This window comes from Phyllobates terribilis, unplaced genomic scaffold, assembly GCF_046119375.1.
Source record: "Phyllobates terribilis strain yellow unplaced genomic scaffold, ASM4611937v1 Scaffold_2__4_contigs__length_985480577, whole genome shotgun sequence".
In the NCBI taxonomy this organism is placed as follows: Eukaryota; Metazoa; Chordata; class Amphibia; order Anura; family Dendrobatidae; genus Phyllobates; species Phyllobates terribilis.
The window spans coordinates 481,629,470-481,656,262 of NW_027362762.1; the positions used below are offsets into that span (position 1 = coordinate 481,629,470).

At 43.6% G+C, this 26,793-nt stretch overlaps 1 protein-coding gene across 1 annotated transcript in view; it reads right to left on the reverse strand.

The window, feature by feature from the left end:
* Positions 1-5,360: 5,360 nt before the first annotated feature.
* LOC141217752 (RH-like protein) overlaps positions 5,361-26,793 on the reverse strand; it is a 202,028-nt gene continuing 180,595 nt past the window's right edge. Inside the window, exons 7-10 of the mRNA XM_073665856.1 lie at positions 17,839-17,966; positions 15,641-15,720; positions 14,220-14,293; positions 5,361-5,542 (exon numbers count right to left, since the gene is read on the reverse strand). Coding sequence (XP_073521957.1) covers positions 5,516-5,542; positions 14,220-14,293; positions 15,641-15,720; positions 17,839-17,966 — 309 coding nt within the window. The 3' untranslated portion in view covers positions 5,361-5,515. The remainder of the gene's footprint in view (positions 5,543-14,219; positions 14,294-15,640; positions 15,721-17,838; positions 17,967-26,793) is intronic.

Genomic DNA, 26,793 nt, shown 5'->3' on the forward strand with positions numbered 1-26,793 from the left:
TGCTTAATTGGAGGGCTGACATTAGTACTCTCCATTTTGCACACAAAATGCCAAATGCACATTCTTCCATTTGATGTGCACTTTATAGCCAGTAGTTGAAGACATGGTAGCAGTGGTCCAGACCTCAGCAGTTCAGACCCCAGTGAGCAGTGTCCTGTCACTCACTGAGTTCAGCGCTGTTCTGGGGCTGCTCGCTGCATCGAGTCATTCTCCCCTGCTCCTCAGCGTGTGCGGTCGCCTCAAGCCAGGTGAGTATAATGATTATTTTATTTTATTCTCATTTTTACACTAGGAGACAGCAAGCGCAGCGTACTACTCTCAACATTGACCCCTTCTGGCAATGATCGCAGGGGACGATGAGCATCCGGCGCTTGGGAACAGCGCGAATTGTACCGCTGATTCCCAGGCGCCGGTACGTGTGATCCTGATGCCGCACACGGTTGTCACATGTATGACACACAGGTACACACATGGAAAACAAAAACAGTAGGAGCGCCAATGGTGAAGAGCCTGAGGTTTGGGGGGGGGGGAATGAAGGGGGAGGATGTTGTGACCTGAGGAAGATAGCGTCTGCTATCGAAACGCGTCGTGGCGTTAGAGAGCGTACTAAACAATAAAAGGTTTGTGTGTTATAACCTAATCCCCTGTCTAGTTGTTCTAGCGCTTCACTAACACCGCACAATTCCTTCTTTCTTGACACAGGTACACACAGACACGGATATCTCCAGTACTGTTTTTTCAGGACCGTAAATATCAGGACGTGTGAAACAGGCCTTAATCTGAGGAGCCTGCATGGCCTAAACATCTTACCATGACCTGCAGCGACACCGGACTTGTCTCCCATCGAGCACATCTGGGTTGTCATCGGTTGGGTATTGCAAAGGAAGCTGCCAGTTCTAAATATACCAAGATGTGTTGAAAATGTTGTTTCCATTTTTTAGTCATTTACATATCACTAACATGTCTATGGATTCTTCGATTTCCATAACTCCACAACTTTTCCTAGTGATGCAGTTTCAATGTTGAGGAGTGTATGGGAATGCATACTTTAGGAATGAACATCCTAGGATTCTCAGAATTTATGAACATGCTTTTAATAATACTCATGTGAACAGAGAGGCATCTGGACACATCTATTCACTAACAGACTGTACTGCCAATGATCGCAGATGACGTGGCCACCATGGGGCCCTTCAGCACAGGCTCGGCTCCCCCCACCCGGCATCGCACTTTCAACTGTATCAGCATCATGGATGCTGATACATTTGACAGCAATGATGGAAGAGGAAGCCTCCGCTCCCTCTTCCATCATTCTCCCTCTGCATCTGGGTGCTGCCGTCTCAGGACAGCGGGCGAGATGAAGTCACTATATTGCGCCTGCTGCACTGTGATGTGCGGCGCTTCAGACAACACGCTGCAGAGACTGGAGCAGTAGTGGAATGAGGCAAGGTGAATATATATATATTTTTTTAATAATTGAGTACTTTATGGGGGCTTTGTACTGTTTGGAGGGTCTGAGGGGCTTCAGGGTGCATTATACTATGTGAAAGGCAATGTGGGGAGTATTATACTATGTGGAAGGCAATGTGGGACACATTATACTAAGTGGAAGGCAATGTGGGACACATTATACTAAGTGGAAGGCAATGTGATGTGCATTTTACATGAAAGGCAATGAAAGGTGCATTATACTACGTGAAAGGCAATGTGGGGCACATTATATTATGTGGAAGGTAATGTAATGTGCATTATATTATATGGAAGGAAATGTGGTGTGCATTATACTATGTGAAAGGCAATGTGGGGTGCATCATACTACATGGAAGGCAATGTGGGGCACATTATACCATGTGGAAGGCAATGTGGGGTGCATTATATTATATGAAAGGCAATGTGGGGCACATTATACAATGTGGAAGGCAATGTGGGGTGCATTATACTACGTGGAAGGCAGTGTGGCGCGCATTATACTACGTGGAAGGCAATGTGGGGGCCATTATAATATTTGAAGGGCTATGTGGAAGCCATTATAACATTTGGAGGGCTATGTTGGGTCCTTCATACTGTATTGAAGGTTATTTAGGGGCCCATATACTATACGGAGAGCTACGTGGGGGCCATTATAATACTTGAAGGGCTATGTGGAGGCCATTATAACATTTGGAAGGATATGTGGGGGCCATTATACTATTTGGAGGGCTGTGTGGGGATCATTATACTATTTGGAGGACTATGTGGGGGCCACTAAACTATATAAGATTATTTGCATTTTATTCATTCTGTTTATGAGTGCAGTTGTTTTTTTTTGCATTTTTGACTATGCGGTTTTTATCTTTTTCGTAGGTCAGGTTTTAAATAAAGCTGCTTTGTTTTTTGGCTTAGACAAAAGTATTTATCGAGTCAAGTTTGGATCACATGCGTTTTTACTGCGATTATGCAGTAGAAATGCACTAATATTGCAGGTGTGTTTTTTTACCAGCAGATTTTCTGCATCTAATGCAAATCTGCACATAAAGCTCTGTGTACTTAAAAGAGAAGTTGACATGTTGCAGATTTGAAACAGGCACTGCAGGTGCTTTTACGCAGTGTAAAAAAAAGCAAAGTGGGCATGAGATTTCGATAAATCCCATCTACTTTTCTGGAACTGTAAGACATTGTGTTTTTTTTTTCGTGCAGCAAAAATATGTCACATCAAAAATTCACTGTGGGAAATTAACCTAACAATTCATGCAAAGTGTGTGTGATTTTGTGAAAACTCATTCCCACTGCATTTAAAGACCCTGTTGAACAGTGCATTTTTTCCTAAGAGCTTCTAAGGGCACCATGAAAAAATGCATGAAGAAACTCAATTGCGTTTGCAGGTGCAGAATCTCAGCATGCTGAACTAAAAAAAGCATTAAAAATAGGAAAATACCTAAAAAGTCCAGCAAAAAAAAGCAATAATTAGAGCAGATTGCTATAGCATAATTCAGTGCAGAGACCTGCGGAAAAGAATGGCCTAATATTTGTACATTACCCAATGAAACAGACAAAGATTTAAATGCATGGCATAATTTAAAGTCCTGGAAAACCACTTTAATCATTTATTAGAAAAGATAGAGAACATGAAGAGAACACAAAACTGCAGTAAAAATACTTAAACATCAAACACATTTTTTAGAATTTGAAACAATCTTTATAGAAAAAAACTTTATTGAGTCAGGGTGCGAACAGCAGGCAGTGATGCTGCTCTTGCAAATTAATGATGCTCACCCCCCAAGAGCAGGATAATGTGATTAGTTGAGTGACTATTCTGGGGTAAGAGAACACCCCCTCGACTAGTCACCTGCTAATTAGCATATTGCCAAAGCAGTTATAAAAATGATTTTTGACATATGAAGAAATCAATAGAACAATAAAATGGGCTTGTTAGGAAGGGGTATAATGGAAGCAATAAATACATTGTGGGGCCTGGTGGAAGCTGTCATGTTCCCTTTAATTAATGCTATACTTGAGAAATATTTTTATACGTAGTATTATTATTATTCCCATGCTATCTAATTAGTAATTTGAAGCCCTATTTCCAGTTTAGCTATTCAAAACTTCTTGGCTGTGGTCCCATTGCGGCACACTACACTGGGTATTTTTTAATTCTAATATTTCTGATAACAGTGAACAAGAGTTTGCAGCGAATAAAGATGAATTAGTCTTAAAATCTAACCAGCCAGTATTATCCCAATACTAGTATTGCAAAAATAGTAATACTATTCATTGAGTTTGGTCACAAATGTGGTTGCCATAATACGGAAATGTTAGGTTTAAAAAAAAAAAATCAATCTTAGGCTTTATTCACACATCAGTATTTTTTGATCACTATTTGTATGCCAAAACCTGGAGTGTCTCCAAAACACAGAACAGGTGTCAATTTTTCAATTATAGTTTTTTTCTAAAGTTCCACTCCTGGTTTTGGCATACAAACACTGATGCAAAAATACTGATGTGTGAATAAGCCCTACAAGTTTTTATCAACTAGAAGGACCTAACACACTAATTTGAGTAAAAGGTTGTTCACACCCGAAAAAGCTCCCATTTTTTCTTTTTAGCTCTTTAGTGAAATAAATGTATAGCTGTAATTAGTCTTTCCAAGGGAGTAGCAAAGATGCAGATTTCTGCAGTAGCCCTGCATCAATACACCCCAATTATGACACCCAAAGCCTACCCCCCAGTCACCTCAGTTACACCCTATGCATATAGGAACCTCTTCCATTTACGGTTCATTTGTCACTATTTGTGCTCTTATTCTTGCCATATATCTGCTGTATTCTGCCCCCAAAATACTTTCTTCTGGTAAACTCCAAATAATACTTTGTGTAAATAGTAATAGAAAAAAAGATTCTGAAAAATTATTTGAATGGCTTACGTTCCATGCTCAGCGCTGCTCTTGAACTACAGTCCAAATTATCTGTACGTCACAGCTATTGTAAAAATTGAAACTACTAACATGATCTCATATATGCTGATATGTTTTCTTACTACGTCTGAGTGACCGCCTCCAGTAGGCGTATACGCCCGAAAATAATGCACGGCAGAGCACACATTCGCTCTATCGGCACCATTATAGTCTATTGCCTATATGTCCAAATCTCGTTTTGTGGGGGATTGGGACGCAAGCCCCGACGGGGCCACTGAACGTGGGCAAGAACGCAGAGTGAAAATACCCTTAAAGCTTTGCAGTGTAGACTAGATAACATTCTGTATCTCTCCTATCACTTTCTACGGAGGATGCTGCACTCAATAGAATGTAATAGTCTATTGACATTTCTCTCCCATTATTTATTATGACTTGCTTATATACGACCATCACATTCCACAGCACTTTACACACATCATCACTGTCCCCATTGGGACTCACTATCTAAATTCCCTATCAGTCTTTGGAATGTGGGAAGAAATCAGAATATCCAACACAAACATAGGGAAAGCAACCTTGCACATGCTGTACTTGATGGGATTTGAAGCCAGAACCCCAACGCTGAAAAGCAACTGTGCTAACCACTGAGCCACCGTGCTGTACATTCTTTGAAGCTGCCATAAAGCGCACATACCCTCTGTCTCTTGCTCCTCCCTCCTCCTACATTCCCCCCTTTACATAGAATCTTATTAATAGCAACTGTCATCTCCCATCTCAGTAATACAACAATCTGTCTTCACTGAATACAGATTTTATCTGGGAATTAAGAATTTTGAAAATAAATGATCAGTTCTGGCGGAGAAAGAAGCAGATTTTTCTGATAAGATATATAACAAAAATTATTCTTTTCATGTGTACTCTTGATTTGTGAAGTAAAAATTAAAACAACTCTTTAAGAAATAAACAAAAATACATGACAGATTCCCTTTAATTTACTTATTTGGTCAATGTAAGATAAAGTGTAGTCCAGATTATATTTGCTGTCATTTTCAATTTCCACAGTTATAAATAAAAATTAAAACAATCTGATAAGATAGTCAGCTGAGGAATCATCTGCTGTTCTTGTTAGATATGAGAGTCCACGTGGGGAAACTGCAAGAGAATGAGAAAAAATCATGCTAGAAGTGTCAGGGCACATATACAGAAAATTAACTATATAGAATGAAAACAAACCCCTAAAGAAGATGTGGGCAGAGTGCAGCCCGTAGGTCAGATGCAGTCCCATGGAAGTTCTGGTGTGGCCCAGGACAGCCAAAAGTCTTCATGCAGTTCCGTCCCGCACCACGCAGCCGCCCCTGCCCAGTGTCTCACATTCACCGGTATCTGAATCCTCCAGATGAGATACCAGAGAATACAATTCTGGAACAGGCGGCCATCAGCTCCCTCTTTCATCATTGAGCCTGCGCGACTGAGAGCACAGCCGGCATGATGACGTTACTACATCAAGTCAGCTGTGCCTCAGCGCACAGCACAGACTGGAGCTACAGGGAAATGGGGTGAGGTGTTTATTTTTATACTGTATATATCATTTTGTATGAGGACATCATTCTCCATCAGGGCTGTGAGAGGACATTATTCTCCATCAGGGCTGTGAGAGGACATTATTCTCCATGGGGGCGGTGAGAGGACATTATTCTCCATGGGGGCGGTGAGAGGACATTATTCTCCATCAGGGCTGTGAGAGGACATTATTCTCCATGGGGGCGGTGAGAGGACATTATTCTCCATGGGGGCGGTGAGAGGACATTATTCTCCATCAGGGCTGTGAGAGGACATTATTCTCCATGGGGGCGGTGAGAGGACATTATTCTCCATCAGGGCTGTGAGAGGACATTATTCTCCATCAGGGCTGTGAGAGGACATTATTCTCCATCATGGCTGTGAGAGGACATTATTCTGCATGGGGGCCATGTGGAGACATCATTCTCCATGGGGGCTGTGTTGGGACATAATAATGTTTAAAGGAGCTATGTGGGGACATCATTTTCCATTGGGGATATCATTCTACATGGGGGCTGTGTGGGGACATAATAATGTTTAAGGGGTCTGTGTGGGGACATCATTCTCCATGGGGGCTGTGTGGGGACATCAGTTCTCCATAGGGGCTGTGTGTGGAACATAATAATGTTTAAGGGGGCTGTGTGGGGACATAACAGTGACAGTATCTCATGTGGCCCCTTGAAAAAATTAATTGCCCTCCCCTGACAGAACCTGTCACCTTGGAAAATGCTATTTAACTGTAGGCTTAATCTGATATGAGAGATGGATTACGACGTGGGACCTAGAGTTTTCCATATGGATTATCTTCTCGACAGACAGGTGAAGAATATGGTTGTTTTTTATTCTTTGTCTTTTAGGCTATGTGCCCAAGATGCAGAAATGCTGCATATTTTTTCCGCTTCTCCCTGGCAGGAAAAACGCATGCGGATTTTACATGCGTTTTTCCCACCAGGTAGAAGCGTTTGTCAAGTGTTTTTGATGCATTTCCGCATGCGGGTTATCAAGCGCTTTTCCAAACGATTTTAGCATCACTTGGAAAAGTGCTTGACAACTTGTTCACACTATATAAATCCATGCAACCTGCATGGACTTATAGTAGTGTGACCAAGTTAGTTAAAAAAAAAAAAAGAAGAATGGTAAAAAATAAAAAAAAAAGATTATACTTACCTTCTGATGTCCTCCCGGTGTTTTCTCTGCTGCGTCCGGTGTGTTGGGCGGCTCACGGTGGTGTGAAGGACCTGCGGTGACGTCATTGAGTCATGTGACAGGTCACATGACTCAATGACGTCATGGCAGGTCCTTCACAACACCGCGACCCATACAGCAGACCAGACGGAGGGGAGAAAACACCGGGAGGACATCGGAAGGTAAGTATAATCTTTATTTTTTATTTTAAATTCATTTTTTTACAGTTTTTATGGTACCCAGGTCTGGATGAGAGTCTCCTCTCCTCCAGACCTGGGTACCATCCGCACATTGAACTGTGTGATATCCGCATGTGCAGATGCAGTGATGCGGATGTCACGCGGTCCAATGCAAGTCAATGGCGGTGATTACGCTATGCGTCCGCAAAATTAATGGACATGCTGCGTATTTTTCCGCAATGATAATCCGCAGCGTAAATTTCCGCAGCATGTGCACAGCACATGCGGATTATCATTGGGGACCATGGGGCATGTATTACCAAGCGTTTTTTAAGCGTTTTCGCTGTGGAAATTCCGCGGCAAAAATGCTTGAAGAACGCATAGTGGGCATGCAGCCTAACAGGGGACATTGGCTTCAGTGGATTATCTTCAAGTGAGTATAAGTTTGCTTTTTTATTTTTCCTTTTTCCTAAATAAAGTGGGAAAAAAAGGGATGAGGAGTGTTTATTTCAATAAATGAGTCTGTGTCATTATTTCAAAGAAAGGACTTTATTCTGGGTGATTTTTACTTAAAATCTGACTATAGGGTTAGCAATGGGGGCGTCTTATAGACGCCTCTCCATTACTAACCCCTGGGCTTGATGTCAGCTGGAAATACAAAGCTGACATCAACCCCAACTCTATTACTCCACTTGCCACCGCACCAGGGCAAGTGGGAAGAACGAGGCTAAGCACCAGAATTTGCGCATCTTATTGATGCACCATTTCTGGGGCCGCTGAGGGGTGATCTTATTAGCCCCGGAGGGGGCCAATATTCATGGCCCCTTCCCTGGCTATTATATCAGCCCACAGCTGTCTGTTTAGCCTTTGCTGGTTAGAATTTATAGGAGGACCCTACATTATTTTTTTTTGGGGGTTCCCCCTGTAAACTAGCCAGTAAACGCTAATCAAACATCTGTGAGCTGTTATTAATAGCCAGGGAATATTTTGGGCTAATGGCCCCTTCCCTGGCTAGTAAAATCAGCACCCAGAGGGCGGCTTTCCCTCTGCAGGTTATGAATCATCGGTGGGAGCCCACACTGTTTTTTTTAATTTAATTCTTGATTGTACACACAATGTACACTGCGGGTGCTGAATACAACTCCCATCATTGTCACCTGCTAGCGTTGCTTTCAGGGAGAGCAGGCGACCATGATGTGAGCTGCATTCAGCACCCGGCACCGGGAAACAGCGCAAACTGTACCGCTGTTTCCCAGGTGCCGGTATGTGTCACACTGATGACACACGGATGTCATCTTTGTGTCATCAGTGTGCACATGTGTGGGACGTTTTGCGGACCGTGCTGTATGCAAAAGAAGAACATGTCAGCGTGTTCGTGGAAATACACTGAGATGTGCGCAGACCCATTCATTTGAATAGGTCTACATGTGAACGAACGTTTCTCCGACACGTACCAGAAACACTGATGTGTGAAAGAAGCCTTACTGAAAGTACAACTACCAGAAGAAAATGAACGTGCTTACTCCTTGGAGCTGCTGGCTATTAGTCATGGAGGCATGCACAGAGCGGCTACAGTCACCACTCACTTCTGCACAGATGCACTGCACATCTTACTCTACTCAGATGCGCTGCTGGCGACGGTCGCCATTCCCATGCACGCCCCCATGACTGAAACCCAGCGGCTTGTCCGGAGTAAGTTCATTTTCTCCCGGTAGTCACACTTTAAGTAAGGTGGCCGGGAAGCACTGTAACATTATTTACCTGATTATCAACCCTATATCCGTTTTCCAAGATGACAGGATGACAGGATTTTAGTAATAGCCAGATTCCAGTATACCTATTACTCAGTCACTAAGTAATTCAACCTTGAAATAAAAACTAGATGTTTCTAGAAAATACAAACTTTTAGTATATTGCAGTACATTGTGATGTTCCTTGTATTTTATGTCCTTTTCAGTGCATTGCTTTTAATTTTAGTGTAGGGATCGCAAGACAATGAGGACTCTTGATGTGGGTTGCAAGCTTGTATATTTTAGCCAAAATATCAACGAATAGCTCATGTATTTTTTCATCTTTCCAGGATGCAGACAGGCCTTGTTATATTGGTGTGGGTATAGGGTGTCTGCTCTTGTGGGGTGCACTAATATAGTTTCTTCTATGTGTAGCCATATGTCACTGGGTTACCGCGACAGTTTGGAGCCAGAAGACCTCAGCGTCGGATGGCTCCTACTCCAGCTCCGTGAAGAAGCACTTCTCCATCATTTTAAATGTGTTTATTTCTTCCGGCAGAACAGGGGTTAAGCGGCCATGTTGGAATTCCCTGTGCTCACAGCTGAGCTCGGTTAGCCACTCCTTTTCCCTTTATAATCTGGGCTCTGATACAAATCCTTGTCAGAGCTAGCTTTTGCACATAGACTTGAGTAATTGATTTTTGTGACTTTGGTCTTGTTATGCCTTTTTTAATAAAGTTTTGTATTTTACTATTTACTGGGCATAAGATTTATTTCATGGTAATTTTGTTTGGGCATCGTCTGCTCCTTTTCGTTCTTGACTGTCTGATCAATATGAACACAGTCTACGTGGGCATAGGCAGCGATTACCAGAAAAATTGTTGACCTTGCATGTACAAACTTTCCCATGCGTCTTCTAGTAGCCATAACGACAGGGGCGGACATACCGCCAGTGCAACTGCACCGGGGGCCGGAGGTGTTGGGGGGCCCTTGCAGGCAGGACCACGCAGGGCATATGGGGCCACTCAGTAAAATTAGGGGCAGGAGAGGGGCCCAATGTCAAGCAGCATGGGGCCCCTCTCACTCCCGCCCGTAAGCATTCTGACCCAGAGCCGGGGAGAGAGTGGTGCGCAGAGTGCAGGGTTTCAAAAGGGGGCGTGTCATGCAGGGAGAGAGAGCTGGCCAATGAACGCTTTCCTTACCAGACTGATGAGCGCTCACTGACTGCAGCTTCTGTCTCCTGCACGGCGCGTCAATGGTGCGGGGTACTCACCTGTTGCCAGGGGGCCCGAGCCACACAGCACACAAGGGACAATAGTGGAGGAAGACCAGGACTGACTGCATCTTCTGCTTCCTCCATTCCTTCCAGCAGCATCTAACAGAGAAGAGGTGGGGGAGGAGGGCTCACTGCAGGGGACAGCACGGCAGCTAGGGTCTGATATAAGTCCTGTATACTGTGTCCCATCCCCCACAGTGGCTTCTGCAGCCTTCTCCACCTGCTTTCTGACCTATGTGGCTGACCTCCTCCATGGTTCATTTGAACACCTGATATACAGGTGCATCTCACAACACAAAACTAGAATATCATCAAAAAGTTAATTTATTTTTGTTATTCAATACAAAAAAGTGAAGCTCATATATTATATAGAGTCATTACAAACAGAGTGATCTATTTCAAGTGTTTATTTCTGTTAATGTTGATGATTATGGCTTACAGCCAATGAAAACACAAAAGTCATTATCTCAGTAAATTAGAATACTTTATAACAACAGCTTGAAAAATTATTTTAAAATCTGAAATGTTGGCCTACTGAAATGTATATTCAGTAAATGCACTCAATACTTGGTCGGGGCTCCTTTTGCATCAATTACTGCATCAATGCTGCGTGGCATGGAGGCGATCAGCCTGTGGCACTGCTGAGGTGTTATGGAAGCCCAGGTTGCTTTGATAGCAGCCTTCAGCTCATCTGCATTGTTGGGTCTGGTGTCTCTCATCTGCCTTTTGACAATACCCCATAGATTCTCTATGGGGTTAAGGTCAGGCGAGTTTGCTGGCCAATCAAGCACAGTGATACTGTTGTTTTTAAACCAGGTATTGGTACTTTTCGAAGTGTGGACAGGTGCCAAGTCCTGCTGGAGAATGAAATTTCCATCTCCAAAAAGCTTGTCGGCAGAGGGAAGCATGAAGTGCTATAAAATTTCCTGGTAGACGGCTGCGCTGACTTTGGTCTTGATAAAACACAGTGGATCTACACCAACAGATGACATGGCTCCCCAAACCATCACTGATTGTGGAAACTTCACACTAGACCTCCAGCAGCTTGGATTGTGTGCCTTGCCACTCTTCTTTCAGACTCTGGGACCTTAATTTCCAAATGAAATGCAAAATTTACTTTCACCTGAAAACAACACCTTAGACTACTGAACAACAGTCCAGGTCTTTTTCTCCTTGGCCCAGGTAAGACGCTTCTGGCGTTGTCTATTGGTCATGAGTGGCTTAACACAAGGAATGCGACACTTGTAGCCCATGTCCTGGATACGTCTGTGTATGGTGGCTCTTGAAACAATGACTCCAGCAGCAGTCCACTTCTTGTAAATTTCCCTCAAATTTTTGAATGGCCTTTTCTTAACAATCCTTTCAAGGCTGTGGTTATCCCGGTTGCTTGTGCATCTTTTTCTACCACACTTTTTCTTTCCACTCAACTTTCCATTAATATGCTTGGATACCACATATGACCTTTTGTGGCTTACCCTCCTTGTGGAGTGAGTCAAAACTGCCTTCTGGACATCTGTCAAGTTAGCAGTCTTCCCCATGATTGTGAAGCCTACTGAAACAGACTAAGGGACCTTTTTTAAACACGCAGGAAGCCTTTGCAGGTGTTTTTTGTTAATTATTCTAATTTACTGAGATAATGACTTTTGTGTTTTCATTGGCGGTAAGCCATAATAATCAACATTAACAGAAATAAACACTTGAAATAGATCACTCTGTTTGTAATGACTCTATTTAATATATGAGTTTCACTTTTTGTATTGAAGAACTGAAATAAATTAACTTTTTGATGATGTTCTAATTGAGTGAGAAGCATCTGTAGATTAGTACATGTATGTATATGTCTGTGTATATATCTGTGTATGTACATATGTGTATAAATATACACTGCTCAAAAAAATAAAGGGAACACTTAAACAACAGAATATAACTCCAAGTTAATCAAACTTCTGTGAAATCAAACTGTCCACTTAGGAAGCAACACTGATTGACAATCAATTTCACATGTTGTTGTGCAAATGGAATAGACAATAGATGGAAATTATTGGCAATTATCAAGACACCCTCAATAAAGGAGTGGTTCTGCAGGTGGGGACCACAGACCACATCTCAGTACCAATGCTTTCTGGCTGATGTTTTGGTCACTTTTGAATGTTGGATGAGCTTTCACACTCGTGGTAGCATGAGATGGACTCTACAACGCACAGAAGTTGCTCAGGTAGTGCAGCTCATCCAGGATGGCACATCAATGCGAGCTGTGGCAAGAAGGTTTGCTGTGTCTGTCAGCGTAGTGTCCAGAGGCTGGAGGTGCTACCAGGAGACAGGCCAGTACACCAGGAGACGTGGAGGGGGCCGTAGGAGGGCAATAACTCAACAGCAGGACCGGTACCTCTGCCTTTGTGCAAGGAGGAACAGGAGGAACACTGCCAGAGCCCTGCAAAATGACCTCCAGCAGGCCACAAATGTGCATGTGTCTGCACAAACGGTTATAAACCAACTCCATGAGGGTGGTATGAGGGCCCGAAGTCCACAGATGGCGGTTGTGCTCACAGCCCAACACCGTGCAGGACGCTTTGCTTTTTCCACAGAACACCAGGATTGGCAAAGTCGCCACTGGCGCCCTGTGCTCTTCACAGATGAAAGCAGGTTCACATGGAGCACATGTGACAGACGTGACAGAGTCTGGAGACGCCGTGGAGGGCGATCTGCTGCCTGCAACATCCTTCAGCGTGACCGGTTTGGCAGTGGGTCAGTAATGGTGTGGGGTGGCATTTCTTTGGAGGGCCGCAAAGCCCTCCATGTGCTTGCCAGAGGAAGCCTGACTGCCATTAGGTACCCAGATGAGATCCTCAGACCCCTTGTGAGACCATATGCTGGTGCAGTTGGCCCTGGGTTCCTCCTAATGCAGGACAATGCCAGACCTCATGTGACTGGAGAATGTCAGCAGTTCCTGCAAGATGAAGGCATTGAAGCTATGGACTGGCCCGCCCGTTCCCCAGACCTGAATCCGATTGAGCACATCTGGGACATCATGTCTCGCTCCATCCACCAACGTCATGTTGCACCACAGACTGTTCAGGAGTTGGCGGATGCTTTAGTCCAGGTCTGGGAGGAGACCATCCGCAACCTCATCAAGGGGCATGCCCAGGCATTGTAGGGCGGTCATACAGGCATGTGGACACACAATACTGAGCCTCATTTTGATTTGTTTTAAGGACATTACATCAAAGTTGGATCAGCCTGTAGTGTGTTTTTCCACTTTAATTTTGGGGTGACTCCAAATCCAGGCCTCCAATGGTTAATAAATTTGATTTCCATTGATGATTTTTGTGTGATTTTGTTGTCAGCACATTCAACTTTGTACAGAACAAAGTATTCAATGAGAATATTTCATTCATTCAGATCTAGGATGTGTTATTTGAGTGTTTCCTTTATTTTTATATATATATTATATATACACATAGTATATATATATCTCCATCTCAGTGAAAAATATATATATTTTATACATACACACAGTATATATATCTCCATCTCAGTGAAAAAAAAAATATATTTTTTAGAGGTGTGGGGAAAACAAAATATAACTTTTGCTAAGGGGCCCTGTGATTTCTATGCACGCCCCTGCTTGCAGGGCAGTAATAATGAGGGTAACCTGGCTTGTTGCCCGGAGCCTGAGACTTCGGGGGTCTCATGGCCAGATATACCTCATCATAAGCACCGTGCCGGGCAGGGAGGGGAGCCCAGACACATTTCTTGCCCAGGTGCCCCAAGCTGTTAATGTCCGCCCCTGCATAACCATAAAGCACGATTATTCTGGAACTTTGGAAGCAAAAGCTATAAGTAACCAGCAGCAAATAAATGGGTAACCCCTTTCATGAAGTGCTTATTTAACATCTTACCTCCCAATATGGCTGATCATGAAAGAAATGCCATTCCTTGGGGGGCTTCAGTAGCTTACATTTAAGCAGAAGACCTGTGTTAGAATAAAGTGGAAAATGAATCGGCATCATCTAGAAGACCAGCGTATTCATATCATTGGTATCTAGAAAGTGAGCAAGTCCTGCTACTAGTGGGTAGTTAGCGCTGAATCACAACTGTCCTGAAATAATACTGTCTAGCCTTGCCTAGCTGCATGTAAAATATATAGGTGTACTTATAAGTTTATTACATTTTCTAAGTGACCTATTAAATGTACATCACTACAATGGCTACAATGCATTCATATCACCTGTTCTGATCTCAGAGGCAGACTGCAAGATACAGATATAAAACAGAGAGTAGCCATGTGCACCAACTCTTAGGGCTTGTTCACACTATGCGATTTTACTGCTTCCTCCACCCCCGCTCGTTTTTGCCATGAAAAAAACACAGCTTTTTACAATACCAGCACAGTGAATGAGGGTTTTGAAATCTCATGCACACACTGCTTATTTTTTTCATTTCACATTTGAAGCAGTTTTAAATGTGCAGCATATCAATTCTTTCAGCGTTTTTTTTTTTGTAGCATTTTCACCCATATATTTTACACAGCGTTTTTCCTGCCAAGAGGCATGATTTTGTTGAAGAAATGTCTGCTGAAAATACTTAAAGAAGCACTCCCATCAAAGTTTTTAACCTCTTAATATATTGCAATCATCATATTATATATCACTGTGTACTATGACATCATGTGATTAAAAACTGACTAGACGAATCCTGCTAAGCTCTATGTAGACACAGGAAGTCTGGTTTCCCTGCATGAGTCATGAGTCACTACAATAGTCCCTGGCAGGGAGGAGGTGGGAGCAGCTAGGTCAGGAATTAAAGAGTGTGATTATAAATGCAGGGACAAGAGACTTCCTGTTTCTACATAGAGAAGAGAAAAGAGAAGAATTTACTGGGTAGAAAGGCAAAACAAGCAATTAACATGGTGGCTCAGTGGTTAGCACTGCAGCCTTGCAGCACTGGGGTTCTGGGTTCAAATCCCACCAAGGACAACATCTATAAGGAGTTTGTATGTTCTCCCTGTGTTTGCGTGGCTTTCCTCCAGGTTCTCCGGTTTCCTCCCACATTTCAAAGACATATTGATAGGGAATTTAGATTTTCAGTGATGATAATTTCTGTAAGGCACTGCAGAATATGATGGCGCTATATAATAAATAATAGTAAGTATACAGTGCCATATAATATGATGATTGCAATATATTAACAGAATAAAAAATTTGATGACAGTGCTTTTTTAACAAGTGTACATACCCTAAAGTTTTTTCTAGGCATTTCTTGTTCTAGAGACATATATATTGTTTACGTAACTGTAGCCTACAATGAATACTGTACTTACCTGTAAGAATTCCACCACCTAAGCTTAACGTCAATGTTAGAAGGATGCAGCCAACACCAACTAGTGCTTGAAAGCTTGATCTATAGAAAAAGAGAAGAGTCACCTTAAATGGGTTGTCCACTACTTGGACAACCTTTTCTTAAACACTATATTCTCCAGTGTAAAATAAAAATAACATATACTCACTTCCTGCAGCGGCACTGTTCCAGCGATGTCGCCACCAGGTCTTCCGAGGCTCACATGACATTGTTATGTCAGATGAACACTGCAGCCAATTGACAGTGGCTGATGGGCTACTTTGCTCACACTTCCTTCGAAGGAACCTTGGACTTCTGAAGGAAATGTGAGAATTGCAGTACATTAGTTGCCTCTGCAGTGCTCACGTGCCGTAACAGTGTTATGCAAGCCTCGGGAGACCCAGTGCTGGATCAGCGCTGTGCGAAAGGTATTTGTTAGGTCTCATTCAGACGTCCATGTTGACGTATGTGTTCTATGCATTTTTTTTCACAGATACAGCATGTACCCATTATAATCTATGGTGCTGTTCACATGCCCGTGTTCTTTCACATACGTGTTTAAACACGAACATGTGAATGAGGCCTTATTTTTATTTTACACTGGGGAATGAGGTATTCAAGAAGGGGTTGTCAGATTAGTGTACAACTCCTTTTAAAGAGAATCTGTCACTAGGTTCATGGCACCATCTGAGAGTGGCATAAAGTAGGGGCAGCCCTGATTCGAGCAGTGTGTCACTTAATTCTTGCTTCTTACTGTAGTTTTGATAAATAATATATCTGCTGCAACTCTACTAATTCTCACAGTGATAAGCTCGTGCTATGTAGTCTCCCATGGTCATGAGCTCCAGCTATCCCCGTCCTCACCAATAATTGGCAGCTTTCTGCCTATGCACAGTGCAGACAGAAAGTTGTCAATCAATGGTATGGGCGGAATTAGGCTGAGCAAATCATTGAGAGGACAAGCAGAGTTGCATCAGATAAAACTATAGCAAAAAGTCCAGTAAGTGACACACTGCTGGATTCAGAGTCTCAGTCCCCATTTTTTTGCTGCACTCAGATGAACCTGGTGACAGATTCCCTTTTAACTGGCCAAACACATAAGAGATAAGTCAATAAATAAATAATGATAAGAAATAAAGACAATAAATGAATAAAATTTGTGATTGTGCTCAATTATGTTGGTAATGTATACAATATAATCTGTGACAAGGCTGCTGAAGATACCAATATACAGTATGAGATAAGTAGATTCTGGCAATAAATGAGTGCACTGAATTTAATACTTAGCAAAACTGTGGCATTTAAACATTGTTCATTCGTTACTGAGAAGCCAAGTGTGTTCAGGGTATTGTGTTCCACCACTGAACTCCCACATTGACACATCCACTGTCCAAATGACTGTGGATACCAGCACATGCCTATTATGGCACATACGTTATTCCTTCTAAGGACCCTACAAAGGACGATGGGAGATTCATTACATGTAGGAAAAAGACAATTCCAGGAGCGATTGAACTTGATGGACCTATCTCTTTTTTTAACCTATATAAAAAAACCTCAAGTTGTACACTTAGTAAATATACAGAATAGACTTTCAGGAGGCTGTGAATAGCAACACACACTTAATTTCCTTTTCATAAGTTGGGGTGTATTTGTTTGTGCAATTAAGTTGCATTTTGCTAATTTTTTTTACAACACAACCAACACTGTGAATCAACTGGAAGTATGAATCTAGGTATTGGGATCCATTTCACGAAAGCCTGTGTAGATGAAACTAATAAAGTGGCTATAAAGTATACAGTATACACACATTCTAAGTGTGAGTTCATTAATTTAAACATTCAAACTGAGTAGATCTCATAATTACGTCTAAGGCCACGGCCCCACTATCAGTATTTGGTCAGTATTCGGTCAGTATTTTTTCTCAGGAGTGGGACCCAAAACCAGGTGAGGAACAATCAGAGAAAAGGTATAATAGACACAAGTCACCAATTCTGCATTTATCACCCACTCCTGGCTTTTGCTCCCACTCCTGAGAAAAATTACTGACCAAATACTGACCAAATACTGATAGTAGAGCCATGGCCTAATAATCAGACTCTAATAGTTTGCAGTAACCATTAATTGACCGACTCCCTCTACACCTTCAAGCCATTTTTTACCCTGAAATTTTGTACTTACATTCCAATGCCAAAATCTGTCATTAGCATTATGACTGTATAGGCAATACCTCCAAGCAGTCCCGGTATTCCAAAAGTATAGTGAATTCCACATGTATCATGCACTAATGTGATTACATTCATTGTGTTCTGAAAAATAAAATATAATAATAATAATATATTTCTTTCAAAATTACTTTTTTTTTAGTTAAATTTTGTGTTATATATTTTATACTGTTATACAAATGAAATAGATGGACAAAATGGTGATGATCTCACTATGGAGAACAATATACATTCATTTATGAGTGTAACTATAGTCATAGTATTTGTTAAAAGGGCTCAAGGTTTTACTATGAAGGTTCTGGCAAAGATCTAATGTATGAAACGACATCTTACCATAACTTGCAGTAATAAGTCCCTAAGTGATATCCCCAAATGCCTAGTTATGTGGGTGACCAGCTAGCTAAATATGCTTTATTCACATTTGTGTTAGTGGTAGTCTTCAGAAAGTATGTTGCAGGCTCAGGGAAAAATTCAAGACAAAATTGTGCTTCGCACTAAATTAGAATATCACGAAAAAGTTAATTTATTTCAGTTCTTCAATACAAAAAGTGAAACTCATATTATATAGAGTCATTACAAACAGAGTGATCTATTTCAAGTGTTTTATGTTAATGTTGATGATTATGGCTTTACAGCCAATGAAAACACAAAAGTCATTACCTCAGTAAATTAGAATAATTAACAAAAAACACCTGCAACGGCTTCCTAAGCGTTTAGAAAGGTTCCTTAGTCTGTTTCAGTAGGCTCCACAATCATGGGGAAGACTGTTGACTTGACAGATGTCCAGAAGGCAGTCATTGACATACTCCACAAGGAGGGTAAGCCACAAAAGGTCATTGCTAAAGAAGCTGGCTGTTCACAGAGTGCTGTATCCAAGCATATTAATGGAAAGTTGAGTGGTGGGAAAAAATGAGGTAGAAAAAGGTGCACAAGCAATCGGGATAACCGCAGCCTTGAAAGGATTGTTAAGAAAAGGCCATTCAAAAATTTGAGGGAGATTCACAAGGATTGGACTGCTGCTGGAGTCATTGCTTCAAGAGCCACCACACACAGACGTATCCAGGACATGGGCTACAAGTGTCGCATTCCTTGTGTCAAGCCTCTCATGACCAATAGACAATGCCAGAAGCGTCTTACCTGGGCTAAGGTAACGGTTTATGAAGCCAATGAATTGTTATGAACACTTAAAGGAACATGCCTCCTGTTTTCCTCCCATCGCATCCAAGTGAGTACAATCCCTACAATTGGTGTTAGATGTGCGGGCAGCGTTCCCAGCAGAGACCTGTGACTGCTATAAGAAAGACTGCATGTCCTGGGTGAAGTCTGCCATAAGCCAGCAAGTGACACCGGACAAAATGGAGGACCTGCTCAAGCATCTGTTGCAGGCGCAGCAGGCGCAACAAGCACAGCACCAACAGATGCTACAGCAACAGCAGATGGCGCAACAGAAGACCACCAAGTTGCTTATGCAGCAGCTCCAGCAGCAGGCCCAACAGAATCAGTGCCAACAACAGCAGCAGATCGATTTGCTTGCAGAGGCGATCCGTGCCTCGGAAACATCTCCAATGACAAGGCCAGTGGGCGACTTTTCCATCCCGAAGGCGATAAGGGGAGCCCTGCAGAAAATGACCCCTGCAGATTATATAGAGGCCTTTCTGACGGTGTTTGAAAGGGTCGCCGTGAGAGAGAGACTTCCGCCAGAGCAGTGGGTAGAGGTGTTGGCACTTGGGAGTGACGATGACTGTCAGGACAAAGCGGGTCCACCGCTGGGCGTATTACTGGGACAAACCCCCTCGCTCCCAAATGTTTGACCTGTTGCATCTGGTCCAGAAATGATTGCAGCCGGAGTCCTCTATGCCTGCGCAGATGGTTGTTATGATCTGCTACAAGCACTAAGGAAAGACAGGAGATCTGTCCCTACAATAGAACTAAGCTGGATCCCTACGATGTAATGGGGAACCTGATCCTGCGATCAGACCCGCTAAAGTCCTCGGCTAGTCTGAACGAAGACCTATAGATGTGAGGGAAAGGATCCCTATAAGAACTAGGGACTGGGAGAAAGATGGACACCTCCTAGCAGAAACTGCAGCAGAAATAGGACAAACAAACAACATAGAACATAGAGGTCCGAAGACCTAGCAAAACTGACAGAGAAAGGTAACAGAGTACCAAGCTAGCTCAAGAGTAGAAATTACAATGAAGTCCAGCAAGGCCAGGAGGGCGGAGCCAGATTAAATAGGCAAAAATGGTCATGTGACCAGCAAACTAGAAAAAAACTAACAGGAGAGTTCTAACAGTACTCCCTCTTCTAAGAGGATCCTCCGGATCCCCTAGGACCGGGCTTATCAGGAAACCTCCTGTGAAACGCTCTGACAAGTCTGGAAGCAGAAACATCATCCGCCCTCACCCAGGAGTTATCCTCGGGTCCGAAACGCTTCCAAGCGACGAGATACTGCAAACTCCCTCTATACCGTCTAGAATTTAGGATGCGGGAAATTTCATATTCCCCGTCCTCCACGACCGGAGGAACAGTGGCAGAGGCGTCACCATCCGACACATCAGCTCTTTTCAACAGAGAAACATGAAATACCGGATTAATCTTCCAGGAGGTAGGAACCTCCAACCTAACAGCAGATTGGTTAACTATCTGAAGCACCTTAAAGGGCCCTACGAACTTGGGACCCAATTTTTTAGAAGGAATCCTCAATCGCAGATTCTTAGAGGACAACCAAACCATGTCACCAATAGCAAACAAAACCTCTTGCCCTTTCCTATCAAAGTACCTCTTAGATTTTTTGTTAGCCTCCTGAAGATTACCACGCACATCCGTCCAAACTCTCTCCAAATCACCGGAAAAACTCTCCTCCTCAGGCACAGCCGATACCAATTTGGAGAATGACCCAAAAGACGGATGTCTCCCAGAACAACAAAAAAAAGGCGAACACCCAGCAGAAGAGGATGTATGGTTGTTAAGAGCAAATTCAGCAAGTGGCAGAAACTCAGACCACCCCTCTTGATTGTCTGCCACAAAACAACGCAAGAACTGCTCAACATCCTGGTTCTTTCTTTCTGTCTGGCCATTAGACTCAGGATGATATCCGGATGAAAACGACAAATGAACTCCCAACCTGTCAAAAAAGGCACGCCAAAAATGAGCCACGAACTGAGGTCCCCTATCAGAAACAATGTCAGTAGGAACGCCATGTAGTCTGACAATTTCCTTGACAAAGGCCTTAGCGAGTGTCTTAGCGCAGGGCAGTTTGATGAAGGGAACCAAGTGACACATCTTGCTAAAACGGTCCACGACCACCCACATGACCGTGAAGACCTCAGAGGGGGGAAGGTCAGTAATAAAGTCCATAGCCAGATGTGTCCAAGGTGCACTAGGAACCTCCAGAGGGCAAAGCAACCCCGCAGCAGGAGCATGCAAAGACTTAGATCTAGCACACACAGTACATTGACGCACCCACTTAATGACTTCCTTCTGCCATCCAGGCCACCAAAAACTGCGACCCACAAGTCTCTTGGTCTCAGAAATTCCTGGATGACCTGCCAACCGAGACTCATGACACTCAATAAACAAATCTCTCCTAAAGGTCCTAGGCACAAACAACCTCCCATGGGGAGTGTTAGATGGGGCATTCTCCTGAGCTTTAAGAATCTCATCCTCCAAAATGGAGTCCAAAGCCGCAATCACAACACCTTCTTGTAAAATGCTCTCATCCTCCTCAGCACCGACCATGGGAGAAAAGCTGCGAGACAAAGCATCAGCTTTAACATTCTTGGTACCCGGGATGTAAGTAATGGAAAAATTAAACCGCGAAAAAAAAGTGCCCACCTTGCCTGACGGGCATTCAAGCGCTTGGCAGCATCAAGATAGATCAGATTTTTATGATCAGTGAAAACCTGAATGGGAAATTCAGCACCTTCCAAGAGATGACGCCAGTGTTCAAATGCGAGTTTAATAGCCAACAATTCCCGATTACCAATATCGTAATTAAGTTCAGTCTCAGAAAAATTTTTTGAAAAAAAGGCATAGGGATGTACTCCATCCTTGTTTTCCTGAGACAACACCGCACCGACCCCCACGAAAGAAGCATCAACCTCAACCAAAAACGGCTTAGTCACATCAGGCTGCATAAGGATGGGGGCAGAGCTGAATCTCTCCTTTAGAAACACAAAAGCTTCAATGGCCTCAGAAGTCCACTGAACCGCATTAGCTCCTTTCCTGGTGAGATCGGTCAGTGGTTTGACAATAATAAAAAATTTTTTTATGAATTTTCTGTAATTATTGGCGAAACCCAAAAATCTCTGTATCGATTTCAAACCAATAGGCCTAGGCCATTCCTGTACAGCCTGAACCTTCACCGGGTCCATCTCAAAGCCCTCGCTGGAGATAATGTAGCCCAAAAAACTAATCCTCTGTACAGCGAACTCACATTTCTCCAGCTTAGCAAAAAGCGAATTGTTAATTAATAACTGTAATACCTCACGTACGCTCCGCCAATGAGACTCCAGATCCGGCGAATAAATCAAAATGTCATCCAAATACACAACCACACTTCTGCCGATCAAAGGTCCAAGGATGTCATTAATAAGATTCTGAAAAAATGCTGGAGCATTGGTAAGACCAAAAGGCATAACCAGATTCTCAAAATGACCCACAGGAGTGTTAAAAGCAGTCTTCCATTCATCACCCTCCTTCATGCGCAACAAATTGTATGCCCCCCTGAGATCAATTTTAGAGAACCACTTGGCCCCCACTAACTGGTTAAACAAATCAGGAATCAATGGCAGTGGGTAGGGATTGCGTACAGTAATTTTATTAATCTCACGAAAGTCCAGACAAGGACGTAAACCGCCGTCCTTTTTTTTAACAAAAAAAAATCCAACAGCCACAGGAGACTTGGAAGGCCTAATGTGACCGGCGGCCAAGCTTGTCTGTATGTATTCCTCCAAAGCCTTTCTCTCAGGAATAGTAAGATTAAATAAACGACTTTTAGGAAGAGTCGCTCCAGGGACAAATTCAATGGTACAATCATAGTCTCTATGGGGAGGCAAAATTTGCGATTCCTTCTCAGAAAAAACTTTCCAAAAATCCTGAATAGGTACAGGTAATTCCCCTTTATCCACAGCAGCAATGCGCCTGTTACAACACTTGTCATAACACTTAGGGCTCCAGGACTTAATTTCATTGGTAGACCAATCCAGTACAGGATTGTGCAATTTTAACCAGGGTAACCCCAACACTACTGGAGAAGGCAAATTATTTAATACTACCAAATCCAAATTCTCTTGGTGAATACCATTAATAGTGAGGGGAAATTCACAGACCTTGTGAGTAACACTCTTTAAGGGAGAGCCATCAACAGAAACCACGGCAATAGGGGATGACAAAGGTTTGGGTTTTAATTTAAGTTTTTCCAGGAATCCCCCATCAATCACATTCAGAGTAGAACCACAATCCACAAATACCCGAAATTCAATTAATTCTTCCTGAGCAGTGGTAGTAGCAGAAAGCAGTACACCCTTAGTATTTAAACAGGCTATACGAGCGTAACTGACCTTTTTTTTCTCTTTGTTCATACGAAGCACACAGTTCTTAATGAAATGATCAGATTTTCCGCAATAAAAGCACAAACCTTCAGAAAATCTGCGGTCTTTTTCCTGAGAGCGGGGTGACATCGCCCCAATCTCCATCGGCTCACCAATGTCAGTACAGACCCTCTCAAGACTCGGAGCTGACATGGCAGAGGATTTACTCTCATTAACCCTTGCACGCAGTCTCCTGTCCACCCGTATAGATAATTGCATTGCCTCCTGCAAGTTTCCAGGTGAAGGATAAGCAATCAGCAGATCCTTAACCCTTTCACCTAGCCTCGCAAGAAACGAACTTTTCAAAGCTGAATCGTTCCACTCCACCTGAGCAGACCACCGACGGAAGTGAGTACAATAATTTTCCACATTACCTGATCCCTGCCTCAAACGTCTTAATTCAGACTCAGCAGATGAGACACGATCAGGATCATCATACAACAACCCCAAAGCAGAAAAAAAACTATCCACTGATCTAAAGCACGGATCACTAAGTTGGAGAGAAAAGGCCCATCCCTGAGGTTCTTTGCGCAAAAGTGACATTATGAACCCTATGCGCTGTGATTCATCACCAGAGGATCTGGGTCTTAAACGAAAATACAATAAACAAGCATTTTTAAAGGAAAAAAAATCTTGTTGTTCACCAAAAAATAGATCAGGCAGACGTACCTTTGGATCTACAAAATGTGCTCCAGGACAGCTACTCACGTGTTGTTGGAGCCTGACCACCTCCAGAGAGAGCCCCTGCAAGCGTTGAGCCAAATCCTGAACCGAGACCATGATGGAAACTGGGGGTCTTTCCTTAGAGAAATTTTTGGCTGGACTTACTGTTATGATCTGCTACAAGCACTAAGGAAAGACAGGAGATCTGTCCCTACAATAGAACTAAGCTGGATCCCTACGATGTAACGGGGAACCTGATCCTGCGATCAGACCCGCTAAAGTCCTCGGCTAGTCTGAACAAAGACCCATAGATGTGAGGGAAGGGATCCCTATAAGAACTAGGGACTGGGAGAAAGATGGACACCTCCTAGCAGAAATTGTAGCAGAAATAGGACAAACAAACAACATAGAACATAGAGGTCTGAAGACCTAGCAAAACTGACAGAGAAAGGTAACAGAGTACCAAGCTAGCTCAAGAGTAGAAATTACAATGAAGTCCAGCAAGGCCAGGAGGGCGGAGCCGGATTAAATAGGCAAAAATGGTCATGTGACCAGCAAACTAGAAAAAACCTAACAGGAGAGTTCTAACAATGGTAGAGCGAGTGGTAATGGACAGGTTTGTGCACTCCCTGCTGAGGCCAATACAGACTTGGGTTGCCCAGGGTGATCTCCGGAATGCTGATAAACTGGTCGGACTGGTCGAGAGATACCAGGGGGTTGAGGGTTCCGTGGGAAGGCAGCCCACTCCATACTGGGAGTCCCAACAGGGGACGGAGGCCCAAAAGGGGGTGGGGCATCCAAGGTCCAAAGAGGCGGGGGAAGTTGTGCCCATGGTCCCTATGGGTGATATTATTTGCTGGAGGTGCCACGTCCCAGGCCATATTGCCGCCCGTTGTCCCTTGACCCCCAGCAGATGCACTGCAGCATAGGATGCCGCTGTTCGTATTATGCATATCCGGCCTGCAGTGTGAACTGTCCACCCAGCAAGGGGCCACAAGCATGTCCCGTAAAGGTGAATGGTTGGCAAGTAACAGCACTACTAGACTCCGGGAGTCTGGTGACCCTGGTGAGGGCCACACTTCCTCTCCAACTGATCCCGGGGAAAAAAGTCAGCGTACAGTGCATTCATGGTGATGCTAAGGACTATCCCATTGCCAGAGTGGACATTGAAACAGCCCACGGTACTGAGTCCCATGAGGTTGGCGTTGTTCAGGACTTGTTGCACCCCATCATTATAGGCCAGGACTTTTGTTTATTTTGGGATCTGAGGGGGAAGGGTTCAGGGTTCGCTGGCGCAGTTAAGAAACCAGGTAACCCTGAAGAGGTATCCCCATACCCAGAGTCAGACAGGTTTCCCTTTTGTGTCCTTGTGGGGGATGAGGAGGTAGGGTCGCCTGAGTCTGACATTCCGGAGTTAGGGGTGACCAGCGAGAATTTTGGGTCTGCTCAACATAGCGACCTAAGTCTGAAAGAAGCCTTCAATAATGTCACGGTTATAAATGGGGTAGCACAGGAGCCGGGGGCTGACACAAGGTTTCCCTATTTTATGATAACTGGGAAATTGTTGTACCCGGTGACAAAAGTGAGGGAAGAGCTGGTGGAACAGTTAATAGTGCTAGGTCCCTATAAATGGGAGGTGTTGGACATGGCCCATTCGCATATCTTGGGGGGACATCTAGGGGTGGAAAAAATGCAGGAAAGGATTATGCAGAGGTTCTTTTGGCCCGGGTGTCACCGGGAAATATTAAGGTATTGCAGGTCCTGCCCTACGTGCCAGTTAACCGCCCCCACCTCTCACTTTCGAAGTCCCTTCGTGCCATTGCCCATTATTGAAGTGCCATTCGAGAGAATTGCCACAAACTTGATCGGTCGCCTACTTAAATCTGCTTGTGGGCATCAATATATCTTGGTCATCCTGGACTATGCCACACGCTATCGGGAAGCAATTCCCCTGAGAAGCTCCACCGCAAAGATTATAGCCCTCGAATTGGTCCACGTTTATTCCCGGACAGGGAACACCTTTTATGAGTAAGGTGATGAGGGAGTTATGCAAGGTCTTGCAAATCTCCCAACTGAGGACTTCAGTGTACCATCCTCAGACAGATGGCCTTGTGGAAAAGTTTAATAAAACGCTGAAGAGTATGCTGAAGAAGGCCACAGAAAAGAATGGTAGAGACTGGGACTGTCTCCTACCGTATCTGTTGTTCTCCATCCGAGAGGTTTTACAGGCCTCTACGGGGTTCTCACCATTCGAACTTCTGTATAGCCGACATCCACGAGGTCTCCTGGATATAGCCAAGGAAATCTGGGAAGCCAAAGTCACGCCCCACAGAAGTGTCATCGAGCACGTGACACTGATGCAGCAGAGGATTGCAAAGGTGATGCCCATCGTAAAAGGACATCTCCTCCAGGCACAAGAAGCTCAGGCCAGGGTCTACAACCGGTCAGCCAGAGTGAGACAGTTCAATCCGGGAGACCGAGTCCTAACGCTAATACCAACTGTGGAGAGCAAGTTCTTTGCCAAATGTCAAGGGCCGTATGAGGTGGTGGAGAAGCTTGGTGATGTGAACTATAAGATTCATCAACCAGAAAGACAGAAACCATATCAGATCTACCATGTCAATCTCATCAAGCCATGGCAAGACAGAGAGCT